This window comes from Ictalurus punctatus, chromosome 15 (genome assembly GCF_001660625.3).
Source record: "Ictalurus punctatus breed USDA103 chromosome 15, Coco_2.0, whole genome shotgun sequence".
Classification (NCBI taxonomy): Eukaryota; Metazoa; Chordata; class Actinopteri; order Siluriformes; family Ictaluridae; genus Ictalurus; species Ictalurus punctatus.
In genome coordinates, this window is record NC_030430.2 from 8826692 (window position 1) to 8848881 (window position 22190).

Sequence of the window (22190 nt, forward strand, 5' to 3'; positions counted from 1 at the left end):
GTATATAAGAAAAGTTTAGATTGAGCAGCTTCCAATCACCAGTGTGTCCTCAGTGTGTGTGTGTGTGTGTGTGTGTGTGTGTGTGTGTGTGTGTGTGTGTGTGTGATGTACTGAAAGCCCTCGGCCTGATCGTTATTTTATTTATTTTGATATTAGTGCTGAATCCTGACCTTTTCTTTTAGACATTTCACAATTATTTTAAGAAGATGTCAATTTGACAAAAACAAATGTTAGATTAATATTTACAATGTAGTATTCAGTTTTACAACTCTGTTTATTTATGAATCATTTTAATGGAAAAAAGTATATACTAATTCTTCTTATCTATCTCTGATAAGCAAAAACTTTTCAGAGCCATATTGTTTGTACCTGTGTATAGACTGGTGTGTGTGTGTTCTATCCTCAGCACAGGGGAACTATGAAAAATCATGTTCCTAATACACAGATGATGTTCAGGTCGTTTTGGAGCTCACTGTGTGTGTGTGTGTGTGTGTGTGTGTGTGTGTGTGTGTGTGTGTGTGTGTGTATTCCGTGTTTAACCTTGACCACGTTACAGTAAGAACAGTGAGGATTACTGGCTCACTAGTCCAGATTTGACCGCATCTGATGTGTCAGCGATACACTGATAGGACATAATCCTATTATGTTACATTACACACACACACACACACACGCGCACACACAAACCCTATCATTTCAGTAAAACACCCATATGCATATGCAATGGTAATTCGAGCTGTTGTGTCTGTTACACACACGTGGAGTTGATACAGAAACACAAATGACACTATAAAGTTTTAGTTAATTTTATTAAAAGTTTATTGTTCTCATTAACAAACACCGACAGTGGAACCAATCACTGGAACTGGATCATTAACTTATTAAAATAAAATTAATTAAAAATTAGCATGTGACAGTTTTCTTACAATTCCATCATTTCAATTATAAATCAGGAACAAATAAACATGGGGCATCAAAATACATCCAAATCAAAGAAATACTGTTAAGTGCTATTCATACACGTGTGTGTGTGTGTGTGTTTGTTACAGCAATGGTGTGTTAACATTAGCATTAGCTACTCCACCGTTGTGGTTACAGGAAGTTGTAGCGCCTCCTGTTTGTGTCCTCTGACCCGCACCAGCATCAGGGGGCGCTTTTCCTAGAGAGTCAGTTATTTCCTGGACACCTGCAGGAAGGGTGGGGCTGGGGACAGGGGTATTGTGGAGCTGCAGGTGACCCGGTTTAGGGTCAGGATTAGGGTTGGTGTCGGGTTTAAGGTGAAGGTTAGCATTGGGATTAGGGTCAGGGGTGAGTTCAGGATCGACACCCCCCTGTCCACCCTCCATTATTCCCATGTTCTGAATCTCAGAACTAACAGGCAAAATGTAGATCACCTGAGAGAGAGAGAGAGAGAGAGAGAGAGAGAGAGAGAGAGAGAGTGAGAGAGTGAGAGTGAGTGAGTGAGTGAGTGAGTGAGAGAGTGAGAGAGTGAGTGAGAGTGAGTTTATCTGCATAGTCTTTAAACTGATTTAATAAAAAGAAAATTCTGGTACATTATGTGTGTGTGTGTGTGTGTGTGTGTGTGTATGTGTGTGTGCGTGTGCGTGTGTGTGCGTGTGTGTGTGTGTATGTGTGTGTGCGTGTGTGTGTGTGCGTGTGTGTGTGTGTGTGTGTGTGTGTGTGTGTGTGTGTGTGTATTTGGACTGGTACCTGTGCATCTCCCTCCTCTGAGCTTGCTGAATTGGACTGAAAGGAAATTATGTAATATTAAAGAAAACATTCACACTCAGGTGCACTAGTGTAAACATTTGTGTTAAATAGTTGATGCTAAAATGCAGCACTTTTACACAATGTGTAGAAACTCACCTGCACTGCTGCCTGAGCAACAGACACCACCTGAAACAGACAGACACACACACACACACACACACACACACACACACACATACAGTTAGACACACACACACACACACACACACACACACACACACACACACAAGCAATAGTCTCTGTGATAAAGAGAGTATATTAAAACCTGTCTCTGTCCTCTAGCTGCTCCTCCAGCAGGGGGCGCCCACACAGGGATAAACGCCTGCCCATTCTGTACAACACAGAATTTATTTTAGAGAGGGTATTGACTGATGTTCATGATTCTGTGTGTGTGTGTGTGTGTGTGTGTTGTACACACCACTCCAGGCTGCAGAGGGACCACACCAGGAATGGTGTTCCACACTGGCAACACCTTCATGCAAATCCACACACACACACACACACATCATTTAATAAGAGAATATTGTAATATAAGTAAAGGAATAATTGATGACGGGCCACTAAATTATTAAAAAATAACACAGAGAAGTGGAGGCCGTAACACTACGGGGTGTGTGTTATTTTTCTGTCATATTCTTTGTTGTTAGTGGTGTGTGTGTGTGTGTGTGTGTGTGTGTGTGTGTGTGAGTGTGTGTGTGTGCTGCAGCGGACAGCAGGATGTGTGTGCGAGTGTGTTGCTGCAGCGGACAGCAGGATAACTTTTCCATTATTTCAGTTCACTGTGCTGCTGTTATAGAAAACTAATCAACACCTTCTGACCAATCACAATCTGTGTGCTTGTGTTTTACCTGTCCCTGTGGGAGGGGATTCTCAGGTGCGGGTGTGTCAGGTGAGACTGTTGGTAGCTGCAGGAACGGACTGTTTACAAACTGATTCTGACCCGTCATCTGTGGAACATAGAACCCATTAACACCTAGAACTCAGTAACAGCCGAAACCATTAACACTCAGAAGTCATTAATATCTGAACACCACAGCTGAATTACTGAACACTGCATTAACACCACACTCACCTGCTTCTGCTCAGGTTCTGTGAGTGTGTGTGTCTGTTCGGACTGAGCCGTCGGGTTCTGGTTCCTCTGTGTACTCCAGTCAGTGCTCACTGGTACCAGAACCACCTGTGGTCCATTCAAGCCAAGAACCCTAACAGGCACCAGGAGGGTGTAACTGGGGGAGGATTGGGACGGAGCCAAACTCAGCTGTGAGGAAACCTAACAGTTAAAGATGCACTTCTGTTAGAGTGATAGTGTTCAGGTAATGTGTTCAGGTAAAGTGCAGTGTTCAGGGAAAGTGTTCAGGTAAAGTGTTCAGGTAAAGTGCAGTGTTCAGGTCACTGTTAGCAGAATTAGACTCAGCACTAATTTATCACCCATGGTGGAGATAATGAGTTTAATACTCACAGGAAATCCGTCAGTGATCCTCAACACCCACAGCAGCAGCACAGCCAACTGCATTTCCATTATTATTATTATTATTATTATTATCCTGCACAACACAGACACCCTCACAGATCAGACTCCAATAATACTGTACCATACTAAACATCATTAGAGATCAGACTCAGTACTACTGCATTATACTAAACATCATTAGAGATCAGACTCGGTACTACTGCATTATACTAAACATCATTAGAGATCAGACTCGGTACTACTGCATTATACTAAACATCATTAGAGATCAGACTCAGTACTACTGCATTATACTAAACATCATTAGAGATCAGACTCGGTACGACTGAATTATACTAAACATCATTAGAGATCAGACTCAGTACTACTGCATTATACTAAACATCATTAGAGATCAGACTCAGTACGACTGCATTATACTAAACATCATTAGAGATCAGACTCAGTACTACTGCATTATACTAAACATCATTAGAGATCAGACTCGGTACGACTGAATTATACTAAACATCATTAGAGATCAGACTCAGTACTACTGCATTATACTAAACATCATTAGAGATCAGACTCAGTACGACTGCATTATACTAAACATCATTAGAGATCAGACTCAGTACTACTGCATTATACTAAACATCATTAGAGATCAGACTCAGTACTACTGCATTATACTAAACATCATTAGAGATCAGACTCAGTACTACTGCATTATACTAAACATCATTAGAGATCAGACTCGGTACGACTGAATTATACTAAACATCATTAGAGATCAGACTCGGTACTACTGCATTATACTAAACATCATTAGAGATCAGACTCAGTACTACTGCATTATACTAAACATCATTAGAGATCAGACTCGGTACTACTGCATTATACTAAACATCATTAGAGATCAGACTCAGTACGACTGCATTATACTAAACATCATTAGAGATCAGACTCGGTACTACTGCATTATACTAAACATCATTAGAGATCAGATGCCAGTATTACTGTACTATACTAAACAGATGAGACAGTTAGAGATCAGACTCCATTATGGATGTAAATTAGAGATCAGACTCCATTATGAATGTACATTAGAGATCAGACTCCATTATGAATGTACATTAGAGATCAGATTCCATTACTGCTGTGAAAAGGTTTGAATGCAACAGAGTCTTTTACCTGTGAGCAGCTCTGTGTCCTGCTGTGTCGGTGAGGGTTCTCTGGTGTGAAAGAGCCAGTGGACAGTTTTTAAATGCTCCAGCCACACACACACACACACACACACACACACACACACACTCTCGGACAGAGACACAGACGGCCATCATGTCTGTCTGACTGCGGGGGAGACGTTTCCTCAGCGTGTGAGATTAGACAAAGACACTGAGTCAGAGCAGCCAAGTCTAACGGCTCTGCTGAAACCCGAAATTATCAGCAGAGAAGTGTGAAGAAACGGATGTGTTCATCACCGTTACACTGAAAACAGAGACATATGCTAATACTCCTGCTTTAAATTATTTATAAAACCAACACACACACGCACACACACGCACACACACAGACACACACTTTCTCCTTCATTTGTACAGGAGTCCAGGCTGATGTTTACAGCCAGATCACTGCAGACAGGAGTTTGTGAACATGTGTGTGTGTGTGTGTCTGTGTGGATAAACGAGTGATTTAGGAACACGTCTGAAGTCGCCTGAACAGACGCTGAGTGTGTGTTTACGAGCACAAAGAAACACCACACACATGCTGACAAAATAAAACACGATATGAAGTAAAGATTTGGATTATCTCTAGGATTACTGCAGAAAGTCTCTCAGAAATCCAGCAGACTGAAGGGTTCTCCGGTTTGTCCCTCAAATGTTCTCCGGTTTGTCCCTCAAATGTTCTCCGGTTTGTCCCTCAAATGTTCTCCGGTTTGTCCCTCAAATGTTCTCCGGTTTGTCCCTCAAATGTTCTCCTAGCCCTGTTATTTGTGTTGTGGTTTATAAGAAACCTGGATGTAGATTTCGATTCTACAAGTGACAGAGGTGAGGAAAACTCCCTGAGACGACATGGTCTTCTGGGTGACAGGGATAGTATTAAATATTATAAATAATTATACAGGTGTAGAAGAGTGAAGACACACAGTACTGAGTGTGTACAGGATGTTCAGTATGGGCAGATTGTGAGAAAGAGTCCTAAAGGTCCTGTCTTTATGATAATAGCAGCAGAACTTCTATAATCCATATCACATGTAAGATTTGCTCTCTTTGTCTTCATCATGGGTTTAAAGTGTGTGTGTGTGTGTGTGTGTGTGTGTGTGTGTGTGTGTGTGTGTGTGTGTGTGTGTGTTGTGGTAATCATAGCCAGAGGAGCTCATTGCTATCGTTGTGTGCGATGATGATACTATGTGATGTGAGTCTTCATGCTGAAAGCTAAAGGAGCTGAAAGAACCGGGTTAACTCTGGGATTAGTGAGGAACAGAACACTGGGTGGAACCATGTGATGAGTTCATATACCACTGTGTGAGGTCTTTCTCAGAGAAACCATATTACGCATGTAATATTTACAGTTTTAGTACTAGTGCCTTAATAACGGTCTGAGCAGAGCACAAAGCACCATCAGACAGGCTAAGATCTGACACTAGACCATATCAGAAACAGAAACCGAGATCTGAGAAGCTTGAGAACTAGCATCGGATCAGAGCCGGAGTAAAACGTGCAGGAAGTTGGACAAAAACGCAGGAGAAAATGAGACAGGTGACGGGAAACAGGAAGTGACAATCAACAAAGATGGTGTCAGGGTGGAGTTAGAGGAGCAGTGGGGAAAGGATCTAACTTTGTCATAGTGTACAGTACAGTATAGCAGCGATGTACCTGCTGACCTACTTCAGACAATCTTCAACCAGAAATAAATGAGAACTCTCTCGAACTCTCTGTCCCCCCCCCTCTCTCTCTGTCTCTCTCTGTCTCTCTCGAACTCTCTGTCCCCCTCTCTCTCTCTCTCTCTCTCTCTCTCTCTCTCTCTCTGTCCCCTTCTCTCTCTCTCTCTCTCTCTCTCTCTCTCTCTCTCTCTGTCCCCTTCTCTCTCTCTCTCTCTCTCTCTCTCTCTCTGTCTCTCTCTCTCTCTCTCTCTCTCTCTCTCTCTGTCCCCTTCTCTCTCTCTCTCTCTCTCTTTCTCTGTCCCCCTCTCTCTCTCCCTCTGTCCCCCCCTCTCTCTGTCTCTCTCTCTCTCTCTCTCTCTCTCTCTCTCTCTCTGTCCCCCTCTCTCTCTCTCTCTGTCCCTCTCTCTCCCTCTCCCTCTCTCTCTCTGTCTCTCTCTCTCTCCCTCTCCCTCTCTCTCTCTGTCTCTCTGTCTCTCTCCCTGTCTTTCTCTCTCTCTGTCCCTCTCTCTCCCTCTCTCTCTCTGTCTTTCTCTCTCTATCATCACACATTAGAAGTGTTTTCAAATCCAGTGGCACTGATAACACGTCTCTCACATTTCAGACATGTCTCACATGTCACATGTTCTCCTGTAAGAATGATGAAGAACCTCAGAAGAACCACCAGATGGAGTGATTAGACCAGAGATTAGAGAGTGGAGTGGCTCCAGAGCGCCACGTGTGAAAGTGAAGCTGGTGTTCACTCAGACAGCAGCCGGGACGAGAGACTTTATACTTATTATTTACTTATAATTTTCTAAGCAGTTAGACGGAGCTCTAAACCTGACAGTGAGGGAAATAAAAACCGTCTGTATATCATGTGTATATTTACATTATATTACTATTTAATTGACTGTGAGAATATGCAATACATCTATAATTCATGTATTCATCTCCAGTAAGCACTTTATCCTGGTCAGGGTGGAGGTTGATCCTGAGCCTATATTGGGAATACTGGGGAAAACACCAGAATACACCCTGGCAAACTGGATTTACAGTGCATTATGGGTAATATAATTTGTCCACTAAAGATTTGGATACAATTACACCCCATATAATGCACTATGTAGTAAAAAGGGAAGGAATTGAGACATGTTGACGCTGAGTGTGATTGGAAGTGATGCTCCTGATTGGTTGGCACTTGAAAAGGTCTTAATGACATCATCAGCTGTCCTTGTTAATCTAAATTCTCCAATGTTCTGGTAGTGTGTGTCAGTGGTAGTGTGTGTCATTGGCAGTGTGCGTCAGTGGGGGGTTTCCTCCAGGTACGCCGGTTTCCTCCCCCAGTCTAAAGACATGCGTAGTAGGCAGACTGGCATTTCCAAAGTGTCCGTAGTGTATGAATGGGTGTATGAATGGGTGTATGAATCACTGTGCCCGGGTGCCATCTTCAGTCGTCTTGACTCAGTCTTGCCACTGGATCATGGTGGTCACCGGCAAGTGAGAGTGAGGCCGATGCTGCGCAAGTCTTCCTCACTTTAATCCAATTCACGCACAAGTCGAGTCCCAGTTTGTGTTCTCCATAATGGAGGCAGAAATGGAAACATCGGTCTTCGTCGAAACCAACGGACAAACTCCTGGTGCATCAGTGGCAGTGTGCATCAGTGGCAGTGTGCGTCAGTGGCAGTGTGCGTCAGTGGCAGTGTGCATCAGTGGCAGTGTGTGTCAGTGGTAGTGCGCGTCAGGCAGTGTGTGGCAGTGGCAGTGTGCGTCAGTGGCAGTGTGCGTCAGTGGCAGTGTGCATTAGTGGTAGTGCGCGTCAGGCAGTGTGTGGCAGTGGCAGTGTGCGTCAGTGGTAGCATGTGTCAGTGGCAGTGTGTGTCAGTGGCAGTGTGTGTCAGTGTGTGTCAGTGTCAGTGTGCGTCAGTGTCAGTGTGCGTCAGTGTCAGTGTGTGTCAGTGTGTGTCAGTGTCAGTGTGCGTCAGTGGCAGTGTGCGTCAGTGTGTGTCAGTGTGCGTCAGTGGTAGTGTGCGTCAGTGGCAGTGTGCGTCAGTGGCAGTGTGCGTCAGTGGCAGTGTGCGTCAGTGGCAGTGTGCGTCAGTGGTAGTGTGCGTCAGTGGCAGTGTGCGTCAGTGGCAGTGTGCGTCAGTGGCAGTGTGCGTCAGTGGGAAAGTTTCACACTTTCATCTGGAACAGTTTAAACTCTAAAAAGTTGATAAAACCCTCAAATTCCACTGAAATCCTCTATAAAAAAATTCATAAGTGTAAGAGCCTAGCCTGTCTGTGTGTGTGTGTGTGTGTGTGTGTGTGTGTGTGTGTGCGTGTAAACCACAGGTCCAGCAGTGTAATTGTAGATTCAGGGGTTGACCTTCGCTATAATTAAGGCCTCAGAAAACAGAAATCTCCGAACTCTTCCTGTGTTTCTCTGAAGATCAAAACACAAAAATGTCTGCAGTAGGAAAGTGAATGCGGAGGATGTATAATTACACACTGCTGCACAACACACAAATCCACCAGAAACACACACACACACACACACACACAGAGCTAAATATATGGGCCTTGATACGTGTACATACAGTGGCCTGTACTTTTGCACATTGTGTTGCAGTCTGAAACTGAAATGGATATATTTAGGATTTTATGTCATGAAGCTACACAAAACATCCCATAATGCTCACAATCACAGCCTGGACACACCACAAAGCTGTGGAGAGCTGTATGAAATCCCATTTAGAGTCTCAGAAAACATGCGGAAAAAGAATCTCTGCTCTGATGAGAACAAAAGTGAAGTTTGAGAACCCCAGAGTGCACCATGCCCAGAGTGAAGCATACTCAGAGGGAAGCATGGTGGTGGTAGCATCATGCTCGTCAGCACTCTTGTCCTCTTGGTTGTTTCTTTGACTGAATGAGGTTGTGCCATATTCTTTACATTTTACAGTAATAGTTTTAACGCTGCGCTGTGGGACGTTAAAAGTTTAGAATTTTTAAAAAATAAACCAAACCCTAATTTAGACTTTTCCAGAGCTTCTCCCAGACTTGTTTTGTTCACTCCTTGGTCTTCATGAAGCTGTGTGTTTGGTGATAGTTGGGGGCGTGGGGGGTGTAAATACTTATGCAACTTCTTCTGATGTTAAAACTGAGTAATGTGGCATAATAAAACACTGCATGTACATAAACATACTCTCTATCTTTGTTCTCTCTCTCTCTCTCTCTCTCTCTCTCTCTCTCTCTCTCTCTCTTGTCTGTGTGTACATCAGGACATTCTTAGACAGTGTAAGTGTGTACTGTAATTTTGTGTGATGCCGAATTGGCCTGCAAAACAGGAACACACACACACACACACACACACACACACACACACACACACACACACACACAGTGTTAGGGTTTTATCGTTTCTCATTTGCTGACCAAAAGGTCCCAGAATATATGACATGCAAGAAGCACACACACATAAACGATTTTACATGTAGTCTTTGCAGAGAGGCACCCCACACACACACACACACACACACACACGCACACACATTCTTATACTTACATTATACTTTATTTATATATACACACACACTCTCTCTCTCTCCCACACACACACACACATGGAGCATGGATGGATTAAAGAGAACATCTGAATAAGGAACACGTTCATTTTGAGGGAAGACTGAAGAAGAATAAAGAAGGTGGATTCTTTCTGAAAGTGTTTTCAGCGTGTATTCATCTGATTCATCATCTGTGTGTCAGTGAGTGTGAGTGAGTGAGTGTGTATCAGCTGTTAGATGATGTTGGAGATGAAGCGAGTTGTTCTCCTGCTCTCTGTCCTGCTCCTGACCTGCGCTGCTCCTGTAAGAAAACTCCTCACATCCACATTCATACAGTTTCATTCATTCAGTAATACCTCGCTGCACTTTCACACTCTGTTCTGATTGGTTCATCTCCGTCTCATCGTACAGGAAGTGATTTGTTTTTTCAGCAACATTAATGACATTTTCTGTTCTTTAACTGATCTAACGCTGATGAACTCTAGCAGTTCAGACTCATACAAGCTGTACTCTGTATATTTCAGCAATTGTCTCATTTTCACTACTCGAAAATTTAAACTAAACGAATTCAAAATAATTTACAAACTAACTTCAAACAGTGTTGAGATCCTCATCACTCTAATGTGGAACAATCTGATGTGTAATCTAATTTACAGGTGCAGTGTAAACATGAGAATCTGTATATTCTGTAAATATGTCTTTAGTCTATAAATCTACACGTCTATGGTTAAATCGTGTTAATAATAATAATGATATAATAATAATAATAATAATAATAATAATAATGTGTGTGTGTTTTAGCTGCAGCAGAATAATGAGGTGAGCAGTTCACAGGAATCCCAGGTGAGTTATATGATTTTGAGAATTTTTAGTGTTTGTGAAACACACAGAGACACACACATATCATTCAGATGTTTTTTTCTGCCGTCTCTCTTTCTGCTATTTTGGGTTATGTTTAATTATTTTTTTCATATCTGCCTTTCACTCGGCTTCTTAACATCTTTAACCCTAAAGTATGGACACTGTGGACAGAAAGTTTCATGTTGTAAAGGATAAGAAGGAGTAATTGGGATGTTTTTGGGCGGTACAGAGGTTGGGTTTAGATGGATTACGGTCAGTGTAGGTAATGATGGGTGTGTAAAAATGGCCCAAATGCAACCAACCATTTTTACTGAAACTGACCACTTATCATCTACAACGAGCCAAAAGTGATGGAGGGATAAAGGAAAAATGGTTATCGGTTGTTGTTTTTTTTTTAATAAAAAAAACAAACAACCATACTACTTTATACATAGCTTAAAGTTAACATTAGAGATTTATTCCAGTTTATTAGAAACGGTCCCCGTGTTGTACGCAATGAATGTAAGCTGGATTTTCTGCTTCACCTTCCTGCTTCTGATACACACAGTGTCGGTGCAGAGTGTCCGTGTTGAAGGTTTTATAGGAGAATCAGTGATCTTACCGTGTTCAGAAGCTGCAGACTGTGTTTTGGCGAGACAGATACAGCAGTGTGGTGTGTAACATCATTCGCGGTGAAGCATTTTTCAATGAGTAGGATCCAGTCTATAAAGACAGAGTTACAATTTTTCCATCAGAAATGGAAAAGGGGGATTTCTCCATCATGCTGAGCAACTTGAATGAATCTGATGCAGGAACGTACACCTGCACCTGCACCGACCCTATCAATCCATCAACCCTGAAACTAGAACTAACTGTTACAGCGAATGGTGATTCCCTGAGACGAGCAGACGGTCTGTTAACGTTCCTGCTGGGATGTGCTCTGCTCTACAGCTTAACCTTCTGAAGAAACCCCCAAGCTCCATGTGTGCATTATCTTCACATACAGGAATCACAGCAATGTATTTTACAAAAAGATGTGTTCAGAAGGACATTTTGATGGCTGTCAGAAAACAGGAACCACATAGCATGCACAAATTTACATATACATGCAGATTTACGTTGGAAACATTATGTTCTAATAAAACTGTGTAGTGTAGTACTGTTTATTATTTTTATTTGCTGTATTTTACAAATGGATATAAGAGGAGTATCTGCTGAACAGTAAAGTGTCTCTGTGAATGTAGCGTAAATGTTCCTTAAGTCACGCAATAAATATTTCACTGCATTAAAATAAATAAATAAATAAATACATAAATAAATAAAAAATAATAAAATTTTACATTAGAAAAGAAAGAACAAAAGAAAAAGAACACAAACAAGAAAGACAGAACGAAAAAAAGAAAGAAAGAAAGAAATGGAGGTGAAGATGATGAGATGAAGAGTAGATATGTGTTGATGTAATTGTTACAGTTCTATTGAGATATATATATATATATATATATATATATATATATATATATATATATATATATATACATACATACATACATACATATATATATATAATGTAGAACGATGAATGAATTATTACTGTATTAATTAATAAAATACCGCTGTGTGTTTGCGCTGTTATATTGTCATTTATATCACAGGTACCTGTGTAGTTACAGAACTCCTTTTTGAATCAATGTTTACGTCTTTTGTCAGGTTACCTCACGGGTCAATCAGTTTTGGGGAACCCCAGGAAGTGACATCATAATCACGGCACCGGCAGGTTTTGGAAAACCCAACGAGAATGGCCAGAGCACCGTTACAGTCAGTTTACGGGACGAGAATACCAAGGTTTCCGTTGATGTCGTGAGCTTCATCTTCTCTGTGAGCAGTGAGGAAATGTCTACATCTAAGCTTGGAGAAAGCAACGGAGGATTCAGTGATGAAGGAACGCAGGATAATGGGGCTCGACCTGGCAGAACCGAAGAGGAAAACAACCCTGATAGTGACGGGGAGGGGAGTGAAGAGGGATTTGAACCAACAGCTGGACCTGTGGTGCGAAAGAGTGATGAAGAGTTGGACAAACGCGAGGAGGAAACTCCAAATCTAAGAGATGATAAGAGTGATGAAGATCAGTCTGACACCAGAGTTGACTCTGAAGAATATGACCCAGACCATCCAAAAGTCTTTGAAATGTCAACCACCTCAGATACAACCAGCTTACAGGAGGACACAAATGAGTCTGATTCTGGATCAGAGCACAAAAAGACCAAGGTCCATACTGACAGCAAAGAAACTTCTGCCCCACACTATCTCTCCAGACAACTCTCAGGTCTCGCAGTTCTTGCATCTACCTTAATCCATGAGGAAACCATTTCAGCAGAAGCAAATGGCAAAGGAACCGACCCTAGATCAGATATTTCCTCTGTAGAAGGTCAGACTGTTCCCTCAAACTCAGAACCCATGTTAGGACCTTTTCAGACAGCTTCATCACTCAGCTCCAGCTCGGAGGAGGAAACAGATGATGAGTGTAAGACAAGTGTCACTGATCCAACACCGAAAATGACCCCAAGTCACAAATCAGGTCCAGAGTCTGTGGTAAATACAGAAGTGGTGAAGAAGAATGAAGGTTCTCCAACACCTTTCTTCTCTGGTTCAGACTTTGAATATGTTAATGATGACTGGCAGTATGATCCCAGATATTATGACCCATACAGGAACCATCCTGAGTATGCTGCAGCGTATGACCCCTATGGTGCAGGGTATGACCCTTATCAAGCAGGGTATGACCCTTATCAAGCAGGGTATGACCCCTATGGTGCAGGGTATGACCCTTATCAAGCAGGGTATGACCCTTATCAAGCAGGGTATGACCCTTATGGTGGAGGTTATGACCCATATCGTGCAGGATATGACCCCTATGGTGCAGGTTACGACCCCTATGGTAAAAGGTATGATCCCTATCAAGCAGGATATGACAACCAGGACCCATATCATGAAACAGAGAGTGAAGATCCAAGACACGACATAGAGCAAGAAACCACTCCAGCATACTCAGTTGAAGAAAACGAGAGCCGTCCTACAGAGATTTCAAATAACCAGGATAACTCACACAGCGAAGAACAACCCCTGTCACCCTCCATTTCACCATCAAGTACACCAGTATCACTTCCTGAAGGTTATGAGAACATGGATTCTGCACACAACATGCCATCAGAAGAACCATCAAACTCCAGCTCTATTGAAACCAGCAGAGAAATGGGACTGAGGGCTTCCACCAGTCCTCCAGATCCCGCTGTGTCCAACAGTGAAGAGGGTACCAAAACCCGAGCTGATGCTGTGGGCTCCAGCAGTGAGGAGAGCGTTGAGACCACAGACTCTGAACAAGAGAGCCAGAATACAATGGACCAGCTAGGAAACCAGGGAACTCCTGATCCATCTTCCCACATGTCTCTGCTTCAGGTCATCCAGGAGGTGAACAATGAAGAAGAACCTCAGAGTCAGTCAAATGCAGATCTCATACCCACATTTAGTTCAGAAGAAGATGATCCATTGGTCAACACAATCGAGCGCATCGTGGCTCTTGCATTCAATGGTGGATCCAATGAAGAAGGTACTGTTGTTGGGACGAACCCTGACTCTAGCCCCTCAGACAACACCATCTCTGAAAACAACCAAAATGAAGAATCATTTTCAAATGAATCTGCAACCGGTAGCCCAGGAATCAGTTCAGAAGTGACTCATGAATCAGTGGACCTCACTACAGAGAGCCCAGTACTCAATTCTGAATCAGTTCCAACAAGCGATTCACTTGTTAGCAATGAAGACGCCTCCAGTGAGAGCACCACGCCAAATCTGAGCGCTAGCCCGCACATTACAACTCAGAACAGCGGAGGATTAGCTGATAGTGCTGAAGCTAATGCTAATGCTAACACTGCTAATGACAGCGTGGAGTCACAGGAGTCTCAGATCATTACCACATCCACAGTGTTCTCCATTGCTAGCCAACCAAGCCACTTGCAGAACAATGAAAACAGCAGTGATGAGGAAAACACACGAGACAGGAAGGCCAACCAGGGGATAATCAGTCAATTTCCTGTAGAGACACCCGCTAAAGTAATAGCCGCTAATCTCTGGACGTCTTTCCTCCAAGCCCTGAATGTTCCCATTCCTAATCAAAGTGGAAAATCAGTCCGGAAAAATGTCCAAAGGCCACAAAGTACCAGACGTTATCATCAGCGTAGCAACAGGAGACAAAAATCTGACAGCAGTGAGGAAAGTAAATAAAATAAAATAAAATATGCGTAAACTTAGCACGTTTTTCACAATTAAAGGCGAAGTCAGGAATTGCTAATGAAAAGTTGGGGCTTGGTCCTGCAACATAAGCAGTTTATTAGGTTAGCATGTTAGCATTCATACACACTATTCGCAATCATATTCTGTGTTAGCGACCATGTTATCCTTTAACAAACATGCACACAGTTAGCAAATGATTCTCTTCTAGCATAGATCTCTGGAGCAGCCATGACACTGTTTAAACAAGTTTCCTGATTGGAGCTTTAATGTTTTTTGTTTTGTTTAGTTTTAATTCCTCATGTGGTTGATGTAGGTCTGTTTTCTCCTCTCAGGAATGAATTGCTGTATTTCTGGAATGGAAATGTGATCCAGATTTAAACACAAACATCTTTTACCTCGAATAAAACGAGATGTAATGATACTGATAGCTTAATAAAAATTCTGTATTGCAAGTTTATCAATATAATGACCTGGGAAAAGTTTTTTATTTCCAGACTGATCTTGTACTCCAAAAGCATGATTTCTATTTAAATGATCAATAAATAAAATAAATAAATCTCATAATGCAATGGTTCATGCAGCTGTAACAGTTTCCTGTGTGTTTATTCACTGTGTGTTCATAATGGATTACTTTAAAGGTTATTACTTTAGAACTGTCTCTCTCTCTCACACACACACACAAACATGTTCCAAAACCACACCCACTATTTCAAAGTGATCTGCATTTTCATTCAAACACCTATTTATGCTGCTCTGTGGATATTATTACACCACAACACACCTCTCTCTCTCTCTCTCTCTCTCTCTCTCTCTCTCTCTCTCTCTCTCTCTCTCTCTCTCTCTCTCTCTCACACACACACACACACACACACACACACACACACACACACACACACACCTTTACTGTTGAATCACAGTTTTGCAGACTGAAATCAGTGAGTAAAATAAAATGAGAGAGATAGGGAGAGAGAGAGAGAGAGAGAGAGAGAGAGAGAGAGAGAGAGAGAGAGTGAGAGAGAGAGAGAGAGAGAGAGAGTGAGAGAGAGTGAGTGGTGTGATGAATTGGAGTTAATGTTAACACCATGAAGTTGATTATGTTCCTGTAACATCACCTCCCCAACTGTTTCCCATATCAGAAAACCTAAAATTTTTAAAAACGTTTATTATCAATGGAGCGTCCGCTGTGCACGCCCCTGTGAACGAGCCGTTACTATAGAAACCATAACGTAATAGAGCAAGAGCATTAATATTAATCTAAACCTGCGCTACTGTCATAGCTGGTGTTATAGAAAACTAATCAACACCTTCTGACCAATCACCATCCAGAACTCAGCAGCAGCGTGGTGTAAAGATTTTTTAAATAAATATGTTGGTGAGTTGTTAGCTTAGGTACACATTCTGTGTGTGTGTGTGTGTGTGTGTGTGTGTGTGCGTGTGTGTGTGTGAAAATAAAGTGTGTGTAATTGTAGAGCAGGAGAGATGGAGGTATCACTTTACACACTAACGCCTGTTATTGATACACTGAACCCTAGTGATTAGCAGTGTGTGGGTGCACTTTAGCCTAAGTATAGCCGTGTGTGTGTATGTGTGTTTGTGTGTGTTTTACCTGGCTGTGTTTATATAAAGCACTGCAGGGTTTTACAGGTGCGCAGGTAAACCTCCATCATTTGTGCTGTCTGAGGAACAAGAGACACTGAGAGACAGAGAGATAGACAGAGCGAGGGAGAGCGAGAGGACAGGTAAAGCTCCTCACTTAAATAAATGTATTTATTTCTTACACAAATCTCAAATGTTAAAGTCTTTTCCTGCATCCGCTCTCAGTTTAAGTTTAAGGGAGATTATTGAATTGCTTCAGAAGTTATGAGAGTCACTATCGTTACGTTGTGCATGTGCTGTTTAACTTTAACTGACGCATCAGTAGATAAGCTAGCTAATAAAATGTTCAGTGCAGACATTATCCTGCTAGATCAGCAGTTTACTGGATGAAGTTCAGTTAAGTGAGTTTGGTGGTTTTTATCCGAAAAAATCAGTGTAGCAAAGAAAATCACAAGTGTATAAAAAAAACAACAACCAAAACTTCATGCCGTGTATTATGGAGATCCATCTATGTAAATTAATGTGAGTCAGGGGCACTTACTTTCAGTATGTATCACTGGAAAGGTGGCTTCAGTGATGCACACTCGAATATAGAGATATGCAGTTTTCACCCATCAGTACCCTGTCAGTATAATTCCCAGCATGCACTGCACATCATTTGGTAAATGGCACACTTATAGAGTGCTTTTATCCAAAGCACTTTACACTGTGTCTCATTCACCCATTCACACATACACTCTCACACCAATGGTAGCAGAGCTGCCATGCAAGGCGCCAACTTGCCATCAGGAGCAACTTGGGGTTCAGTGTCTTGCCCAAGGACACTTCGGCATGTGGAGTCATGTGGGCCGGGAATCGAACCACCAACCCTATCATTAGTGGACAACCCGCTCTACCACCTGAGCCACAGCCGCCCATTTAACCATTATATACAATCGAATAATCAGGACTCTTCTCATTAGCATATTCCTAACTCACATGTTTAAAAATAATAAACAATAAATTGATTTTATGAAAAATGTCTCATGTTGGACTGATAATGTGAATCAGATAAAGTGATTCTAATTAGTCAAGTGAGTTAAATGTCTCAAAAATACAAACAATTTAAGAGATTTAAGTGATTCGACTCCAGAAATCCCCTGAATTAGTGAATCAGAATTAGTGAATCAGTCGATTCATATAACTCTAATCATTCAGTCAATTTAAGTCATTCGGGCAGTTACAATAATCGTGTTTTGGGAAATGTGTTACGTTTTAAAGGACTGATAAACATGTGAGGCTCATATAAGTCTGTTTTTTGTTGCTGTTTTTAAAGATTTGATAATGTTGGCCTTCCTTCTTCTAGATTTGTGGAAAACAAATTTCCTCATTTGTCTGAGTTATGTTTATTATTTTATGTAAACAAACAAATGAAAGAAAAAATTCATATAGCATAAATAAAATATTAAAGTTGGATGTTTTGTTAGTGTGTGCGTGTGTAGTTAATTATTCATCATGGATGTTTACTTTTTTTCCTGTGTGATAATTAATAGTAATATTTTTATAAAGTAATCATTTCTCATGTTTTTTTTAATTTTACAGATCTATCACCATGATGCAGGTCGTGCTGTTGTGCCTCTTTGGCTCCCTCACTGCTCTTCCTGTACGTTACACTGCATTACTGTGTATTACTGAGAGCTTTATTCAATTCAACAAGAGACACAGAATCCAGTCTCACAGACCAGATCAGACCCAAAGCAGTGAACAGTTTAGACAGCAAGGGGGCAGAGTATTAGGGGTTGGGTAAAAAAGTGTCCTAATGTGTAAAACCTGTTTTTTTCTCTCTCATTGTTGTTCTTTCGTGTTTCTCAGGTTTCCCAGGTGGAGGAGATGCAGTCTGTAAGATCCACATACTCATACTACTCATACTACTACTATTCATACTCATACTACTCATATTACTCATACTACTCACACTACTCACACTACTCATACTAATACTACTCATACTAATACTCCTCATATTACTCATACTCATACTATTACTACTCATACTAATACTCCTCATATTACTCATACTCATACTATTACTACTCATACTAATACTCCTCATATTACTCATACTCATACTATTACTACTCATACTAATACTCCTCATATTACTCATACTCATACTATTACTACTCATACTAATACTCCTCATATTACTCATACTCATACTATTACTACTCATACTAATACTCCTCATATTACTCATACTCATACTATTACTACTCATACTAATACTCCTCATATTACTCATACTCATACTATTACTACTCATACTCATACTACTCACACTACTCACACTACTCATACTAATACTACTCACACTCATACTACTCACACTACTCATACTACTCCCTCACACTACTCATACTCAATACTATGCATACTACTCACTCATACTACTCACACTACTCATACTACTCATATTCAAACTACTCATACTACTCACTCATGCTACTCATACTACTCACACTACTCATACTCATACTACTCATCTTACTCATACCCATACTACTCATACTCGTACTACTCATACTACTCACACAACACACTCATACTACTCACTCACTAATCATACTACTCACACTCATACTACTCATACTATTCACACAACTCATACACATACTACTCACTCATACTCACACTACTCATACTCATACTACTCACTCATACTATGCACTCACTACTCACTCATACTACACACACTACTCATACTACTCATACTCATACTAATACTCATACTACTCACTCACTACTCATACTACTCATACAACTCATACTCATACTGCTCACTCATACTACTCATACTACTCACACTACTCATACTACGTATACTACTATTTTTTTTAAATTAATTTCTCTGTGTGTTGGTCTCTCTCTCTCTCTCTCTCTCTCTCTCTCTCTCTCTCTCTCTCTCTCTCTCTCTCCCCCAGGGAAGTGAGGATTTTAAAGTCACCAGAGCAGCTGATTCAGTCTCAGTGGTATGTTGTGTTTCACTGTGAAAGAAGTGTGATGTTTTATAAGAGAGAGAGAGAGAAAGAGAGAGAGAGAGAGAGAGCTCCCTCAGGCTGGAAACAGGATGTATGTCCAAAACCACAGCATGTAAAGTACACAGTGCACTATTTAGGGAGTTTTTTATGGCCATTTTATACCACAGTCATGTTAGAAAGAACAGTGTAGAATATCTCGTGCCCTCCTGAGCTCCACCATGCTCTGCAGTGCACAAATCTTGTCACCTAGGAGTCTACAGTTATTTTAGGGAGTAGGGATTAGCATGCTATGTGGCACACAGAGATTGTGTTTGGAATCATTGTCTTAGTGACTGTGCCTCCTGGTCTCTCACTGATGGTGTGTGTGGCACTTTTTGATGATGTCATCTGTCTGTTGTGTATTTCAGATGAGTTCCTCACCAAGCAGCACTCTGCTCCCTCTTCCTCAGAAGTTCTGGCGTTCTCCCGGGAGAACCCACACTCAGCTTGTGACTCCTGAGGAGAACTTCATTCCTGTATCTGAGCAGCATCTGGAAGTCATGACCCCGAACCCCACTGTGCCTAAAATGGGAGCCAAACCCCTGAGAGGCGCTATGACTCGCCCTACTGAGGTTCCTGCTGGTCCAAGTGTTACAGAGTCCACAGAGCCGAATCCCACCGGAATCCCACCACCTTCGACTGTGACTGCTCAACCCAGTGAACTGAACTACAGTACTGTAAACATCAGCCATGACACCTCACTTCCTGTCTCAGGTTTTAAGGGAAAGGAATTGAAGCATGCTCGCATCAGGCCTCGGAGCGCTGAGGATGCAGAGAACAATGAGGATGCAGAGAACACAAAGAATGATGGAGAGAATAAGCGCAACACTGCCACCTCTGGTAAAGGGAAGAAAAATACAGCAAAGGGAGGAACAAAAGCAACAAATGAAGCATTGAACAGAGGAAAGAAAGAAACAGGAAATGGACAGAATGCAAAAACAGAGAAGGTCCAAAGTTCAGATTTTAGCTTTGAGTTTGATGGTTTTGGATGGCTAGGTGACGACCCTGGAAACGCCCAAACAATACAAGGACCAAACAGCCCCGGTGACTCAAGCTCAAGCTCCAGTTCAAGCTCAAGTTCATCAAGTGAATCAAAAGACTCTAGTAGCTCCAGTGAGTCAAGTGACTCAAGTAAATCTTGTGATTCAAGCAAGTCCAGCAGCTCAAGTGACTCAAGTGACTCTTGCAATTCAAGCGACTCCAGTGATTCAAGTGACTCAAGTGATTCAAGTAAGTCTTGTGATTCAAGCAAGTCCAGCAGTTCAAGTGACTCAAGTGACTCAAGTGACTCTTGCAATTCAAGCGACTCCAGTGATTCAAGTGACTCAAGTGATTCAAGTAAGTCTTGTGATTCAAGCAAGTCCAGCAGCTCAAGTGAATCAAGTGACTCAAGTGACTCTTGCAATTCAAGCGACTCCAGTGATTCAAGTGACTCAAGCGATTCAAGTAAGTCTTGTGATTCGAGCAAGTCCAGCAGCTCAAGTGATTCAAGTGACTCAAGTGACTCTTGCAATTCAAGTGACTCCAGTGATTCAAGTGACTCAAGTGATTCAAGTGACTCAAGTGATTCAAGTAAATCTTGTGATTCGAGCAAGTCCAGCAGCTCAAGTGATTCAAGTGACTCAAGTGACTCTTGCAATTCAAGCGACTCCAGTGATTCAAGCAGCTCAAGCAGCTCAAGTGAATCAAAGGAGACACCTGTAGTTCATCACAGTTCATCCAACTCCAGTGAATGAATCAGAAAGGCAACCGAATCTGTTTTACTGAATCAGAATCAGAATCATTTCCTCTCAGTTTGCATGATATTACATGATAGCGGTAGCTAACAGATCATACAGCTATTTAGTTTATCTAATCTATTTTTTTTTCATCCAAATTATTTTTCTTTTTGTGTACTCTATTCAAATAAATATTGTTATAAATAATACAGACTCCATGATTCTTTGGAATCTGAATAAAATCATTACATGCATCCAAAGAAACACAGAAAAACAGTGACTGTGAGACTGTGTGAAGAATAAATGAGAGTTCTGAGGTATTTTAGGCCTCAGTTATGTTAATATGAAAAAAGATCGATGGGACAAGGGGACACATCATCACTAAGTGATGTATCAGATGTGTGTGTGTGTCAGACAGTCAGAACAGTCCACTTGTTTAGCTTCAGATTGCATTACAGTGTTAATGAGGTTCAGATGCTGGGTGTGTTGTGGTGTGTAAAAATATGACCACAGTCTGGGTCATGCTCCACGTCTTTCACAGACACCACACACACCTCTGACCTGAACCACAACACACACACACACACACACACACACACACACACACACACACACACACACACACACACAAATACCAGTATAATACCAGTACAGGACCTGAGTAACATAGTGTTTTTTTAATTATTCATTTTAATGTAGTTTCCACTCAGTAATGTAATTACAGAAGCTAACATTATGATAACGTTTGTGTTTACTAAATGCAAATTATAGAAGTCTGTAACCATAACATTCAGAAAACGCTCTGCTAAACTATAACTGTAATCTAGGCTTTCCCCTTTGCGAGCAGTAGAGCCTCATTCTGTTAAATCTTCTGTACTTTCCGCATGAATATTTTTAAGGAAATTTTAACATTCTCTGTAATTAGTGGTTTTACTGATTAACTCTTAGACATCTTACTAATTAAAAGTGTTCATTACAGATAAAACGAGGGAGAAAAACACTGGCTGATGTTCCTTTAACCCATCATGAGCTGTGTTTATACAGCGTCAAACTCACTCTGATCTCGCA

General features: G+C 41.4%; 3 protein-coding genes across 5 annotated transcripts; 2 read left to right on the top strand and 1 right to left on the bottom strand.

The window, feature by feature from the left end:
- Positions 1-807: 807 nt before the first annotated feature.
- si:ch211-149b19.4 (uncharacterized protein LOC100149596 homolog) lies at positions 808-4517 on the bottom strand. 3 transcript variants are annotated; one of them, XM_017486847.3, is made up of 9 exons: positions 4415-4517; positions 3230-3314; positions 2843-3040; positions 2619-2717; positions 2189-2242; positions 2036-2101; positions 1867-1896; positions 1711-1746; positions 808-1394 (listed from the first exon to the last, which is right to left on the bottom strand). In XM_017486847.3, exons 2-9 carry the CDS (start codon positions 3287-3289, stop codon positions 1044-1046), a joined length of 894 nt encoding a protein of 297 aa, XP_017342336.2. In that variant the 5' UTR covers positions 3290-3314; positions 4415-4517; the 3' UTR covers positions 808-1043. The 3 variants fall into 3 exon arrangements, with proteins under 3 accessions (XP_017342336.2, XP_053542161.1, XP_053542162.1); XM_053686186.1 differs by lacking the exon at positions 2189-2242; XM_053686187.1 differs by lacking the exons at positions 2036-2101; positions 2189-2242.
- Positions 4518-9542: 5025 nt separating this feature from the next.
- LOC108275831 (dentin sialophosphoprotein) lies at positions 9543-15332 on the top strand. The gene is made up of 3 exons (XM_017486848.3): positions 9543-9928; positions 10427-10468; positions 12173-15332. Exons 1-3 carry the CDS (start codon positions 9863-9865, stop codon positions 14741-14743), a joined length of 2679 nt encoding a protein of 892 aa, XP_017342337.1. The 5' UTR covers positions 9543-9862; the 3' UTR covers positions 14744-15332.
- A 1077-nt stretch (positions 15333-16409) lies between these two features.
- On the top strand, positions 16410-21325 carry LOC108275832 (dentin sialophosphoprotein). The gene is made up of 5 exons (XM_017486849.3): positions 16410-16491; positions 17930-17990; positions 18200-18226; positions 19309-19356; positions 19773-21325. The coding sequence occupies exons 2-5, from the start codon at positions 17940-17942 to the stop codon at positions 21138-21140; spliced, it is 1494 nt and encodes a 497-aa protein (XP_017342338.2). The 5' UTR covers positions 16410-16491; positions 17930-17939; the 3' UTR covers positions 21141-21325.
- The last annotated feature ends 865 nt before the right edge of the window (positions 21326-22190 follow it).